Below are 13425 nucleotides of genomic sequence, written 5' to 3'. Positions count from 1 at the left end.
CCTACGAAGGGCAGAATGTTGTTATCACCGACGTTAGACATTATATTTCGAGACAGAAGAGTCATGCGTTGGGAGCCTCGCCAAACCAGTGCTGGCTGCATACACAGACTCATCTCGACAAACGCCATTCCGGCTCGGCAAGAGTCCGCTGTGACTTCCAGTAGAGGAAATCCAGTATCGGACACCTTTGCTGCCCAAATCGTCAAGGCCTCTGAGAGACCATATAGCCCCTCAGGCCGGCGCTGACTGTCGAAGCGGAGTTAGGTGCGAAGTGCAGCACGACGCCGCAAAGTTTGCACAATGTTAGAATAAGGTTCGGGAAGGCCGAACAAGGGTTGACGACGAATTCAGGTTTTTCGGAGAACCGGGATGTCCTAGCAAGGAAGAACATCGCAACTTCGTCTTCAGCTCAGGACAACCGCCGCGATGCGCGGGCGCTTCGCGGCGGTTGAACAACAATCAATCCTTCATTCACAACGAGCAGGGGAAGCCGCGTTTTGCTTTGCTTACTCGCTTACCCGCTGTCGAGGAAGCGTATGTCCATTGGCCGTTTGCATTGCCATGACATCACCTCTGAGTGGGTTCCCGATGGTGGACGGAGAAGGTTTTGGTGTCGATGTGCTTTCCTTCGGCCTTGCCCCAAGTTTGCTGCAGGGACTACGTCGGGGCGATATTTAGCAACACGACTCGCGGGTGAAGAATGATAACAACATTCTGCCCTTCGTAGGGCCCCGTCCTAGAAGAAAAAGAAGAAAAAGAAGGTAAGAAAGGAAGAAAGGCTCGTCGGAAGCGAATATCTCGAGAGCCGGCTAGTCAGCAAAATATCTACCAGAGGCCTTGACTTTCCGTTTGTAGCTATCCCAGTCGCTGTGTTAAATCTACCACTTACCTGTCTTACTCATATACCTCCCTTAGGTAAGCATGTTGGTAGTTAGCTAAGCCATGACGTACCTCAACTTTCCTGGGTAATATTTGGGCCTCCTATGCAGGGCAGTGAGTTACAATATGATGTCCCGGAGTTCTCTATCCACATTCCTCTGTACGCCATGCGCTGAACAGAACCTCAAAGAGAGGGATAAGGTCTATCTTTCCCTTCCTTCAATGTCAAGGAGACCCCTGTTCGCTACCACGGCGTTAACCTACCTGGAGACGCCCCCATGTCTCCCCGCGATGCTTAGTACTAGGATCAGTTGACATCGCGTGACGGGATTCGGGTAATGAATTGCAGATGCCGACTGAGGACATGGAGGATCCGTGGTGATTCTTATCACTCATTACCCAGGCATTACGACTGGCTGGGCTGACCGGAGTGCAACCTCTTCAACCAGGAACAGAGCTCAAGAATCATCTGAAGCGTTGTATGTACTTGATACCTCGCATCACTGTGGTTTTTGTTTACTCCACTGTTTTATGAAGAGAGACTCGGTGTCCTGCAATGGCACCTCTGGCTTGCCGCATGTTATTTCTACAGCCGACTTCCAACGCGAGGGGTACCCGTCGACGTCGGGATCATAAATGCGGAGAAAAGCTTATTTTCCTCTAGCGGCACGCCAAGATCAATTCGACAGCGCCGGCCATTGCGGCAGTTACAGTCAAGAGGGGTGACTGCATGGGTACATATTAGATCTCACCTCTCTGACATCCGGCTCCGGTGTCAGCACGCGGATTGACACCACGTTATAGACAATGGTGCTCTTGAACGAGTAAATGGGGACTGTCAGTTTCGCAAAGATGTCTACCGGAACTCTCGAGATTATCATTGTCAGTCTTGGGCTTGCCATTGGCATCTCAGTCTATCTAGCTCTCGAACTCCCTCGGGTAAGTTTCTCCGGACCGGCCTCCATCTCATCCCAAGCTGCTTCCCCAGCACCAGTCGTCATGATTCCACCTATTTCGCAAACATTGACTCTTGGGAATTACAGTTGCGACAACAATGGAGGCTATGGTCACGACGGTCCGAGCTTCCCCCGGGACCCACAACCATCAAGACGGGACTTCGAAAACCATGGATATGGTTCCGTGAGCTCAATCAACAGTATGGAGATGTGGTGTATCTCCAGATGGGTCCGACGCCCACCATCATCCTGGGATCGGCTCAGGCGGCTTGGGATCTGCTCGAGAAACGCGGTGCCATCTACTCATCGCGACCTCGGTTCATCATGGGCGGCGAGCTGCTCTCCGGCGGCATGCGGGGTCTCATGGCTCCTTATTCACCTTTCTGGCGTCGCTGGCGCAAACTGCTGCACAGCGGTTTTATGCAGAGGCAGAGCGAGACATACCGGCCTATCCAAAGCCTCGAGTCCAAGGTTCTGATGCATGATTTGCTTACGAACCCCAAGGAGTTTCGGACTCACCTCGAGCGTTATGCTGCCTCCGTCATCGTCACTGTTACTTATGGCCGCCGGGTTGAAGATGTTCGCACTGATGAGGTCGTGCGGATGAATGCAGAGGCAATGGGGAGGCTCACCTCGGTCAAGTAAGCATAAATGCATCTACGGACTCAGGCGGACTCAGGGAGAGAACGGTCTACTAACACGCCTGTGCTTCTTGCTGGTAGCATTCCCGGTAAATACGCTGTTGAACGTTACCCAGCACTCAAGTACATCCCCAGCATCTTCGCCCCGTGGAAGGCGGAGGTATTGGAGCAGAGAAAGAAGGATATTCAGATGTACACGGGACTTATGGACGATGTTAAGCGGCGGTTGGCTGCTGGCGTCCTTCCTGACTGCTTTGCCAAACACCTGCTTGAGGAACAACACAACCTGGGCATGAGCGATCTCGAGGTGGCTTACACAGCAGGAACACCCTTCGGTGCTGGTGTTGAGACTGTACGTTCTTCCAACAACCATCTTCCACACAGTGGCGACTCACTCTCACTCACACAATAGTCTGCCGGATCCCTCGCGAGCTTTCTCTTGGCTTGCGTCAAGTTCGGGGACCAGTTTATTCCCAAGGCACAGGCCGAACTTGACCGCGTTGTTGGGTCAGACCGCCTGCCCTCTTTTGAAGACCTCCCTTCACTCCCCTACGTCCGTGCAATTGTCTCCGAAACACTCCGTTGGCGTCCTGTCGCGGTGCTGGGCGGCACTCCTCACGCTACTACCGCCGATGATACATACCGCGGCATGTTCATTCCCAAGGGGAGCACCATCATTGCATCCCTGTGGAGCAGTAAGTTGTCCTCTTTGGGGTTCAGGTCGTTGTCAAGGACGTGAGGCTTTGATAGGAGGTCACTGACGTGTTTTAATAGTCCATCTCAATGAAAAAGACTTCCCAGAGCCTCACGAATTCCGGCCCGAGCGCTTCCTTGAACCGCGCGATTATCCTGGGAACTTCGGTCACAGTGCCTTCGGCTGGGGCCGCCGGATCTGTCCCGGAATGCATTTGGGGTTGAACTCGGTGTCCATCAACATTGCACGGATCCTCTGGGGGTTCAATGTACAACCCGCTGTCGATGACAAGGGCCAAAAGATTGATGTTGACATGTAAGTCAAATCTCTCGTCCGTCTTGCACTCGTCATGCCCTGCTAATGATCTGACTCGTCTCGAAGCTTCGCCTATTCGGATGGTTTCAACTCGAGTCCTTTACCATTTGAGAGCTCCATCACTCCTCGTTCTGAGAAGCATGCCGATGTCATTCGGCGTGAGTTCAAGGAGGTACAGAAGGAACTGGAACGGTATAGATGTTAACGTCCGGAGAGTTGGTATATGAGTTGGCACATATTGGAGGACAATATGTGCATTTGTCAACATCAGAGGTATGCTGTTCCGTGTAAACCAGACAGGTATTATTCTTACCAACCAAAGAGTCCGAGCTGCTGTCATCTATCGCCCGAAGAACTTCAATTCTAACCACCGCAACGGCGGATACGACAGAATGGTGAACCCACTTCCAAGCCAAACACCAATGTCACTGAAACCACATTTCTCCGCCAATATTCCAACGTACCAAACCTGGTACATTCCTAGGATGGCTCCAACCCACCCCAGCATGAAGGAAATACCCGCAGCGATACCTAGAGGGAAATAGCTTTTGTCTTCCCAACGTGCCCAGTCATAGCCGTGTCTTCCTCGAAAGAGGACATGCTCCTGAAGAACAATGAGAATCATGAACGCCATCCAGTACCCCATCAGAGCCAAAAAGTTCCCAAAAATGACCATCAGGTTGTCCCTCCCGGCCAGTGCCAGGATGAGTTCAATGGCGACAATCACACAGGTCCATGTCCATCTCGGAACCATCTTGCCATATCTTCCCAAAACCTGAACACCCAGGGCAGCCGAGTAAGTACCTGGGATGCTGTTCGCAATGATTCCCAGAGCCACGACGACACCGCAGAGCTTCCCGAAACCCCCAAGGCCCTCGTAAGCTTCAACCAGGAGCGCGCCGGTCGAAACTGCATATGCATCTGCCCATTCCGTCTTGGTTGCCACTCCGGATGCCAAGCCAATTCCAAGGAGGTAAACAAAGGTGAAGGAAAGAAAGAGGCCAACGTAAGTCAGCAGGAATATCTTGATCTTTGGTGTTGTTTCTGGATAGTAGACGTAGAAGTCAGAGCCCGCCGCAGCCCATGAGCTCGGGACATAAAAGCAGAGCGAAAGAAACGAGAGGCGGTTGGCCGCGAGGGTGATGGTGTCTCCCGTGGATTCAAGGGCAGAGTTAAAATGCGGGCCAGCACAGCCGACCAAGGTGAAAAGGGCCAGAATTTGAGGAATCCATGCATATCTGAAGACACGTTGCCATTGTCAGCTCTCTCGCATCTCCCAAGTAACCAATATAACCCCAAAACACATGGAAAATCTCACCTCTCGTACGTGTGAAAAACAAACATCCCAAACACCGCGACAAACCAGCACACCAGCGCGGCCACGACAATGCCAACAGCGATTGACATCTCTCCGGACCCAACGGCGGAAAGGATTTGCCCAGAGATGATAAAGTTGAGCGTGATGTAGCCCACCATGAGCACAATGTTCAAGACACCGGGAAGCTTGGACGGCCAGTAGCCCATGAAGAACCTCAACACCACCATGGTCCGGTTTCCACTGACCGGTCCCCACATGGACATGTATGCGGTTGCCATACAACCAAGGAAGCACCCGAAGACTGCGCAGATGACGCTATCCTTGAATCCCAGGCCGAAGATAAGGGGTCCAAAGAGACCTGTCGTCAGGTTGTTGGCGGAGATGTTGGCGCCGAACCAGAGAAGGAAGACTTGCAGGTCTGCAAGCCTGGATGCTCGCATCCGCTCCTCTGGCGGCACTCTGCTGATGCCACGCGCCTCAAAGCCAGTAAGCGATTCAATGCGCTTGTTGATGCGTCGGAGGACATTGAGAAGACCGGTTGTTGAGGCGTCATCATGGGATGAACTGTCTCCTGCAAGAACTTCTTGGACAACATCAGGGTGAATAGGCTGTTCGCCCTTCTCGGGATCGCCCAGATTTGGTGCCATCGATTATTGTTATTGTCTACCTCAGTTGTTTACGTCTTGAGTTTACGGGCCACCATCTGGATGATCGAAGACGCTCTTTATGTCAAGTCCTCTCATTCAAGCCTCGCTGGTCTTCCAAGTGCCAAAGTGCAAGTTAAGACGGAAGACCTATCATCTCTTTGAGGATGTACCTTCAACTGTATGCCAGCAGTAAGCAATTAGTGTCTCCCCCTTAATGCCAGGAGAGAGCTTCTGATTGGGACGGGATGAAGCGGGTATGCGTTGTGTACCTCCCCGGCGGGGTACAGCTGCAGAGCTACTGCCCGCAGTTGGTATGTACATGTCACATCGGTTTCATGAAGTAGGTTGAGGAAACCACAGCTTGGAGATGGTTGGGTCAATACCGTCGGGGGGCCGAGGGCATCAAGAAGGACCTTTAGTTCAAGTGACAATGACACTGCGCGTTGAGAAGTTGGATTGTTTGCATCGCTCGGATCAGGGACATAGACTTTAGCACATAAATCTAGTTCCATCTCCATCACTATGGCTATATCCAACGGTTTGACCGGTGAAGAATTCGCGCGTCGAGCCTTTGACTTCCTCATAATTGGCGGCGGAACAGCAGGGCTTACTGTCGCCGCCAGGCTCTCCGAGATACCTGACCTCCTCGTCGGTGTAATCGAGGCTGGCTCATTGTGTCAGGACAATGACATTGTCAACTGTCCAGGCCTGGCTGGGCGAGGACTCGATACCGACTTAGACTGGAAGTTCGAAACAACGCCGCAAGTTGGCTTGGGTGGTCGGAGAATGCCGTGGGCACGGGGAAAGGTGCTTGGTGGCTCCAGCGCCTTGAACTACATGACCTGGAATCGTGCTGCGCGACAAGACTACGACGACTGGAAAGATTTGGGAAACTCGGGATGGGGATGGGATGACTTGCTGTGAGTTGTTCTCCTTCCGATTTTGGTGATCATTTCCGCCAGTGTGGCGAAGCTCTTCAGAGCGCCCTCTTCGTCACGGCGTAAGCGGATAGTTAACAAACCAAACCAGACCGTTCTTCAAGAAATCCGAGACGTTCCACAAACCATCAGCCGCAGTACAGAACGCAACGCGAGTATCGCTTCATGACGGAGATGTGGGAGATGACGGTCCCGTTCAAGTCTCGTATCCAAAGCAGTTCTCAGCGTCGCACTCCCTTTGGCACCAGACCCTGAATGCAGCCGGTATCGAGTCCAACGATCGCCATCTGTCCGGAAATAACACGGGTTGCTGGACAAGCGTTGTCTCGGTCGATCTTCGGACCTGCACGAGATCCTATGCCGCGGCAGCGTATTACCAGCCCATCTCCTCACGACCTAACCTCGTCGTTTTGACTGAAGCCGAAGTGCGCGAAATCGTCTTGACCCGCGAAAGATCAGCCCATTCTCCCACGTGGAAAGCTGAGGGGGTTCGGTATTCTTATCGAGGAGTTGACTTTACGGCCTACGCATCCCGCGAGGTCATTTTGTCGGCGGGATCCATTCAGTCACCCCAGGTCTTGGAGCTATCCGGCATCGGAAACAAGGATATCTTGTCGGCCGCCGGTATACAAGTCAAGATTGACAATGCAAACGTTGGAGAAAACCTCCAGGATCACCTGAGTAGGTGTCTTTCCCCTCTACTTAGCTCGATCTAGTTAAACCGAATAATCAGACTAACTCCACAATAGCGACTACACTCGTTTTTGAGGTCGACCCATGCCTCCAAACACCTGATGATTTGAACACCGAGTCAATCATGGCGGCTGCCCTTGAGGAATACCACACCTCGCGAACCGGGCCTTTAAGCATGGTTCCGGTCTCCATGGCGTACGTCCCCGTCAGCCGATTCATGAGAGCTGAAGAGCTTGAAGTAATCACGCAGCGTCTTGCTACATCGAATGTCACAGATGAGTATGACAGACCGGACCGGCTTGAGGCCCAACGTCGCCGGTTTACAGCTCGTGCAACAGAGCTCGGTCATGTCGAATATGTGTTTGACCTAGGAAACTGGGGCGTGGCTTGCCCTGTTGACTCAACTGGGACCAACAAGAAGTACGCAAGCCTGCTTCAGATCCTGCAATATCCCTTTTCAGTTGGAAGCGTCCATATTCAGGCCCCCGGCGACCTGGGTTCCCCACCCAGCCTTGCGATTGACCCCCAATATTTCGCCGGTAGTCACCGTGGGCTCGACCTCGAGGTTGCTGTCCGGGCCCACCGGTTTGCAGAACGGCTTTGCTCCACGGAGCCCTTGGCGTCCTTGATCAAGGAACAAGTCTGGCCAATCCCAGGGACGACAGATACTGATGACGATCTGCGAGAGTGGTTGAGAAGCGTGCTAACCACGGATTGGCATCCCGTTGGTACCTGCGGAATGGGCGGACGGGGAGGACCACGTGGGGGCGTTGTCGACGATCGTCTTCGTGTCTATGGGGTCCGGGGATTGCGAGTCGTTGACGCTAGCATCATGCCTCTGCAGATCAGCGCTCATCTGCAGGCAACGGTGTATGCGATTGCTGAGAAAGCTGCAGTGATGATACTGGAGGATTGGGACATCCGCAGGTAGATTCTTGATAACAGTTCTTGGGCGAGGTAGTTATCTGAAGAGCTCGCAGCACAAGGCACACCTTCAAGACATCTTGTGAGTGGGAGAATATCGAAATTGGCAAAGGGGATCTCATATTCTTGCCTCTCTCGTCAAGAAAGGTATGAAGGTCCCTATTTAGCGTCCTATATTTCCTGTCCGATGTTGAAACAGGTTGGTTTCGTGCATGTGAAGACATGTAGGTCGTGTATGTCCCTCAACACTTGATACACATCCTCTGTGGCTAATGGCCCTCACCAAACCTGTGGCACAAAACCTGCAGCTTCATCAGACGCCAGATGTTGGAGCGGCACTTGGATGTCGATATGTATGAATGAGCTGGGAAAAGCCACAATCGCCCGCCCACCGCCCTGGAGTTGAACGCCATGCAGGTCGGCTTGTGTCGAATCCAATGCCCCTGACTCCAAGTCCAGACAGCCATGGCACACCCCCACCAACACCCAGGCATTTGGGTCAATGGGATGCGCAGCCACTAGTCCGCACCAAACAGGACATGAACCCCCGCATTCTTCAGAGGTTCATGAAGCGGAGGATAAGGATGAACATGTCACCACCAGAATGGTTCTCGACGCACATCCCCAGGGTAGCATGGAGGAGCCACCAATGTGACCTGATGCGTTATCAAGATGCCTCCGCTGGTACCGAGGCACCGGACACTGGGTTTTAGTCGCGCACTAACACCTTGGGCTGCAAGGGCAATCCGGCAGTTCATTCGGCTTGATATTATCACCATTGTGTACAAAGTGCGGATCGCCGGTGTTCCGGAGCCATCCGGCCCAGGGAAGTCGGCCCGGAGTTATTGGTGAAACTCTCCACAACCAGAGCAGCAATCTAGATCCTGTACATACGTCTGTCTTGGGTAGGTAGTACATACTGCTCCGTAGGATTGTGAACTTACACTTAGGTGACCGAACGACTGTCGGCAGTTGAGCGGCAGGTCCAACGTCTCCTACTAGGCCTTGTCTGCTCCAGAACGGCTTACCTATTACCGTACTCCGTAGGGACCTTACGCCGTACTCCTGCGTCTTTTGCCCACCCCATCACACCGACAAAAGTGTGTGGACAGAAGACTGATGACTGCATCTTTCCTTCCATCCTGCGTCACTTACGCAACCCAACGTCAGCAGTAGTGTAGGTCCTGATTGGCGACGGTCTGCATAGCTTGCGGCACCAGTTGCTTTCTGCAGGAAAGACGACTTATCGTCGAGTCCGGGTGCGATGCATTTCTTCATCATCGTTCCACGGTGGGTGTCTTAGCTTATTTCCGTGAGGCGAGTTTGGTGCCTGCGTCCCAACGCAACCATGATGATGCCCACCACATTTCTTGGGCACGATGATGCACATGCTCATCACGGTCCCATCAGAGGCCGGCACCAATCCGGAAATCCCCCATCAGAACGCCATTCCCAGATAAGCATGCCCTCTTCGCTACCAGGGCCCTGGGCTGACCCCGGCGCTGCAGCACCTTATCGAGGAGCGCGGGGGCGCGCGGGGGGACCCTTTCTTTTGCGGCGCGCCATTCCCGGCCCGACGGGAGCGCCGTTCAGGAACAACAGGATCCACAGCGCCATGGCCTCCCCAACGCTCTTCTCTCCACATGGCTCATGATTCTTCGACTTCTCGTAGGTGCGGGACAGATATGTCGCAGTTGTGGATGGTTGAGGATGTACATATCTCGCCATGAGAATGCCGATGATGATTGCCCGTCACTGCATGATGCAGCGTTGCATATGCCAGGAAAAAAGCAAGAGGCCAGGGTTGTTGTGAGGTAGAGAGATAAGCAGCACGGCAAGCCGGCCGGGGAGAGGGGAGAGGGGGGTGGTGATAAGATGAATGGGCTGTCTGTGGTGTGTGTCCGGTTTGCCTCACACTCACAGGACCACCTGCAGCCTCATCAGGCGAGGGCGAGATAAAAAACTCGACCCCCCTGAAATACGCGCACCACCGCCACATGTCGCGTCCCTGGCTGCTGAAATTCTGTACCTCATCAGGTTGTGCTCATTCACAAACTCTCAACCCATCATCTACGCACAAACCCTTGGAATTGTGCTGTGCACCGCAGAAACACCGCCCATGACAACAGAAGTCTTGCGCCGGACCGGCCGTGGAGGTGCCGGCAACTATTATTGGGGAAAGAAGAAGAAGCCGGCTGCTGCGGCGGCGGCGGCACCAACATCGGCCTCTACCAGTGCTCCCGAGAGCGAGAAAAATGAACCTACAACACAAGGGTCGTCCATGCTGGTATGTTGTCTCCTCCGTCATAAGTGATGTTATGTCGGTTTGATTGAATGATGTTTTAACACTTTGCTATCTACAGAATCCCAAGCCGGACAATACACCAGGTGCCACGCTTGACCCAGATCCCCCGCTCATCCGCATCCAGACCCAGACATTCTCGGGCAAGACACGAACCGGCCGTGGAGGTGCGGGAAATTTTGGCCCGGCATGGGCAGCTGCCGCCGCCGCCGACTGTGGAATCTCAACAGCCAACGACCCAGAACGTGCCAGCAGGAAGCCCCAGGCTTCCGGAGCCGACAACCTGGCAGCTAAGGCCAAGATCGCCGTCGCCGCCATCAACATAGCAGCCAAGTCTCGCTCGACCAGCTCCTCAGCAAGTACGAGCGGCCGGGGAGGAGCAGGCAACTGGACGACCAACTCGACCATCAGCAGCCCCATCAGCCCTGTCGTCAGCAGCAGGAGTTATGCCAACAGCATTGCGAGCAGGAGGAGCGGGAAGACGGGGAGCAGCGGCGAGAGCCTGATGAGCAGGAGTACCATGAGCAACGGCGACCGGGTCATCAGGTGGATGAAGAGCGCTGAATGGAGGCATTGGAGAAAGGGGCCAGACCCAGACCCAGAGCCGCCGAGGCTGCCCGACATTCCGGGGGGATGGATTTGACGGAAGTGTATTATTATTTCTGTGTTGACGGGAGCGGTTCTGGGTTGGGGTTCAATTCACGGCATGGTAGGGTAGGCGTTGTGGCTCTCATGGCTTTTTCTTTCTTTGTGTTTTCATTTGGGAGGGTTGGATGATACCAGGGAAACGTGGATGTACTCTGATACCAGGCGCAGGATGGATATTCGGGACACTCACTGACGGATATTTCCTTTGTCGATTTCACTTCTGAAAGCCTATCTTTTGCCAAAATCTACTTATTTCCCAAGTCCAACGACGAGTCTATATGGAGTATGTCCTAAGTCTTGTGCTCCGAATCTTGTCGGACTTCATGTGCTCCGTACCGCACAGACGCTGCCGGCAGTTGTGCCGGCGCATACGGCGATCATTTTGATTCGGGCTGAACCGCCGCCACCCCGAAGTCTCGTTCCCCAGGTCGGCTACGTTAGTGTTCCGCGGGCTTGGGAAGCAAGACCTGCGGCCGTTGGTGCGGCCGGATGGACCGGAATATAGCCTGGACGGAACAAGTCCACATTGGCCGCCGGCACGGAACGAAGGTTGCACAACACGCACCCCAGAGCAAACGTAAACCATGGTTCGGCTGACCTCGGATCTCAGATTTCACGCAGAATAGCTTTTGGTGGTGTTATGATCATGTTATGGCACCGCAAACATTTCTACTCGTACTTACCAACTAGCATGGAGTTACATCAGGGACATTTTGGTTCTGGTTTGTGGATTCCAAGCCGAACATATAGTAGGATTTGGTAGCATGTTATAATTCAAGCAAGTCTCGGCACGTATGTTTGACAAATTTGAAATCGCGGATGAACGACAACATAAAACTATTCGATTATTAAAGGCAGCTTGTCATGCTTTTCTCCATGCTTCCATGGTCACATGTTTCCTCATTGGTTTGTTTCCCAAGACAGGCAACGTTGAGGCCAGATACTTATCCTCTTGGTTCTACCCCGAGCATCTCCTTACCCCAAGCCTCTCCTCTAACACAACCCCGAGCATAGGCACTGGCCAAGCTTACCTTTCACCGCATTCGTTGCCACCAAAGATGCAATCTTCTTTGTTATATATATCAAACCAGTAACCTTACTATGTTCCTTTCGCTGGCCTGGCTCAATCCTGCGTATGCAGTTCTCCTCTACTAGACGCCTTTTACCGATGCGGTTGCCGTGAGGACATCCAATACTCAGCATCGTTCCCAATGATGGCACAAGGCATTGAGCTGACATTCACGCCTCGGAAGCCAGAGCGACTTCCAAATCGAGCGTCCTTCACGCCAGGGACACGGTCTACGACGTCATGAAGGACAAGATGTGCCGAAAGTTTTGCGAGCAACGTTGCTTGGAGACTCCCGTCCCACCGCACGTTAAGCGTCAGTGGTTAGTTGAATGGTTGCGTATGAGATCATCCGGTTGATATTTGGGCAACCGTTCAACCGATATGCACTAGCATTGGCACACGGAGGCATGGTCCTCCGTGCTGGTGTCCATGATATCTGCCTTGAAAGGCTCAGCTTGAGCTCTTTGGCTCCGGCGGGTCCCAATTTACTTGAAGATCGGGAATCCACCGCTCAAGGCCGGCGACTAGCACCACTCCGAGCATGCCTTCGAGCACGGGAAGATCATCTCTGTGGTCGTGTCCATCGTGATAAAGATGTCACCGGACAATATTCACTGGCGAGGACATCAAGGCAAAAGTATTAATCCGTTAATTGTGAACGAGTTGCCCGCCGTCATCCCCCAGCCTAGGGAGTAAAGGAAAAGCGGGATATTGTGGGAGTCGAAATGGATGGATGTACTCGTCCAACCTGCACGGGAGGTTAAAGCAGACTCTCTCTAATAAAACAAGGATACAAGTCCGTTGCGGTTGCTGGAGAGGGGGGTTGCCGGAGGGAAACACCAGCGAGCCGTGAATCCAAAAGGGATTACCTACGATCATCGGGACGAGTTGGCTTCAACTCTACGATCCGTCGACATCTCTAAATTCCCAGAGCTCACCCGCAAAGAAGACTGAACTTTTCGGGCAGGGCTGAACTAGGTCGCATCAATCTTGAGAACTGGGAAAGGCACAAGAGAGCATAGGAGAAAGGAAATCAAGTTTTAAGGAGATGCTGGCGTAAGTGTTGCCAGAGATTGCGAGCGTAACTTGGTCGGTCAAACTCATTGTACATCATGAACGAGAAAAAGAAAGGTCTAAGAAAAAGCATCCAATAATTACGTCAAAGTAGAAATAGACTCAATCCGCATGGCTCTATTCGTACATTACATACCTCTAGGCAATGTATCCAGGCTCATACAGGACGACAGCCCAGAGTGTCGAGGAGCTTTCAAAGAAAGAAAGAATGAATGAAGAAAGAAAGAAAGAAAGAAGAAGGAAGGAAGGAAGGAAGGAAGGAAGGAAAGGAAAAAAAAAACGAAAAAAAACGAAAAAAGAAAAGAAAGAAGAAAGAAAAGAAAAGAA

General features: G+C 52.8%; 4 protein-coding genes across 4 annotated transcripts; 3 read left to right on the top strand and 1 right to left on the bottom strand.

Moving 5' to 3' along the window:
- Nucleotides 1–1731: 1731 nt before the first annotated feature.
- Nucleotides 1732–3690, top strand: VTJ04DRAFT_4293 (uncharacterized protein; the record flags this gene model as incomplete). Its single annotated transcript, XM_069362287.1, has 6 exons — nucleotides 1732–1818; nucleotides 1923–2476; nucleotides 2558–2828; nucleotides 2889–3171; nucleotides 3251–3485; nucleotides 3552–3690. The coding sequence occupies 6 exons, from the start codon at nucleotides 1732–1734 to the stop codon at nucleotides 3688–3690; spliced, it is 1569 nt and encodes a 522-aa protein (XP_069219249.1).
- A 135-nt stretch (nucleotides 3691–3825) lies between these two features.
- VTJ04DRAFT_4292 (uncharacterized protein) lies at nucleotides 3826–5450 on the bottom strand (the record flags this gene model as incomplete). The annotated part of the gene is made up of 4 exons (XM_069362286.1): nucleotides 3826–3889; nucleotides 3950–4016; nucleotides 4290–4723; nucleotides 4804–5450. 4 exons carry the CDS (start codon nucleotides 5448–5450, stop codon nucleotides 3826–3828), a joined length of 1212 nt encoding a protein of 403 aa, XP_069219248.1.
- Nucleotides 5451–5972: 522 nt separating this feature from the next.
- On the top strand, nucleotides 5973–8012 carry VTJ04DRAFT_4291 (uncharacterized protein; the record flags this gene model as incomplete). Its single annotated transcript, XM_069362285.1, has 3 exons — nucleotides 5973–6370; nucleotides 6480–7069; nucleotides 7138–8012. The coding sequence occupies 3 exons, from the start codon at nucleotides 5973–5975 to the stop codon at nucleotides 8010–8012; spliced, it is 1863 nt and encodes a 620-aa protein (XP_069219247.1).
- Nucleotides 8013–10124: 2112 nt separating this feature from the next.
- VTJ04DRAFT_4290 (uncharacterized protein) lies at nucleotides 10125–10950 on the top strand (the record flags this gene model as incomplete). The annotated part of the gene is made up of 2 exons (XM_069362284.1): nucleotides 10125–10292; nucleotides 10369–10950. 2 exons carry the CDS (start codon nucleotides 10125–10127, stop codon nucleotides 10948–10950), a joined length of 750 nt encoding a protein of 249 aa, XP_069219246.1.
- Between the last annotated feature and the right edge of the window lie 2475 nt (nucleotides 10951–13425).

The sequence above is a fragment of the Mycothermus thermophilus genome, assembly GCF_041956435.1.
Source record: "Mycothermus thermophilus strain CBS 625.91 unplaced genomic scaffold VTJ04scaffold_3, whole genome shotgun sequence".
NCBI lineage: Eukaryota > Fungi > Ascomycota > Sordariomycetes > Sordariales > Chaetomiaceae > Mycothermus > Mycothermus thermophilus.
The sequence above is the reverse complement of the archived record's forward strand: the minus strand, read 5'-3'. Positions and strand labels throughout refer to the sequence as shown.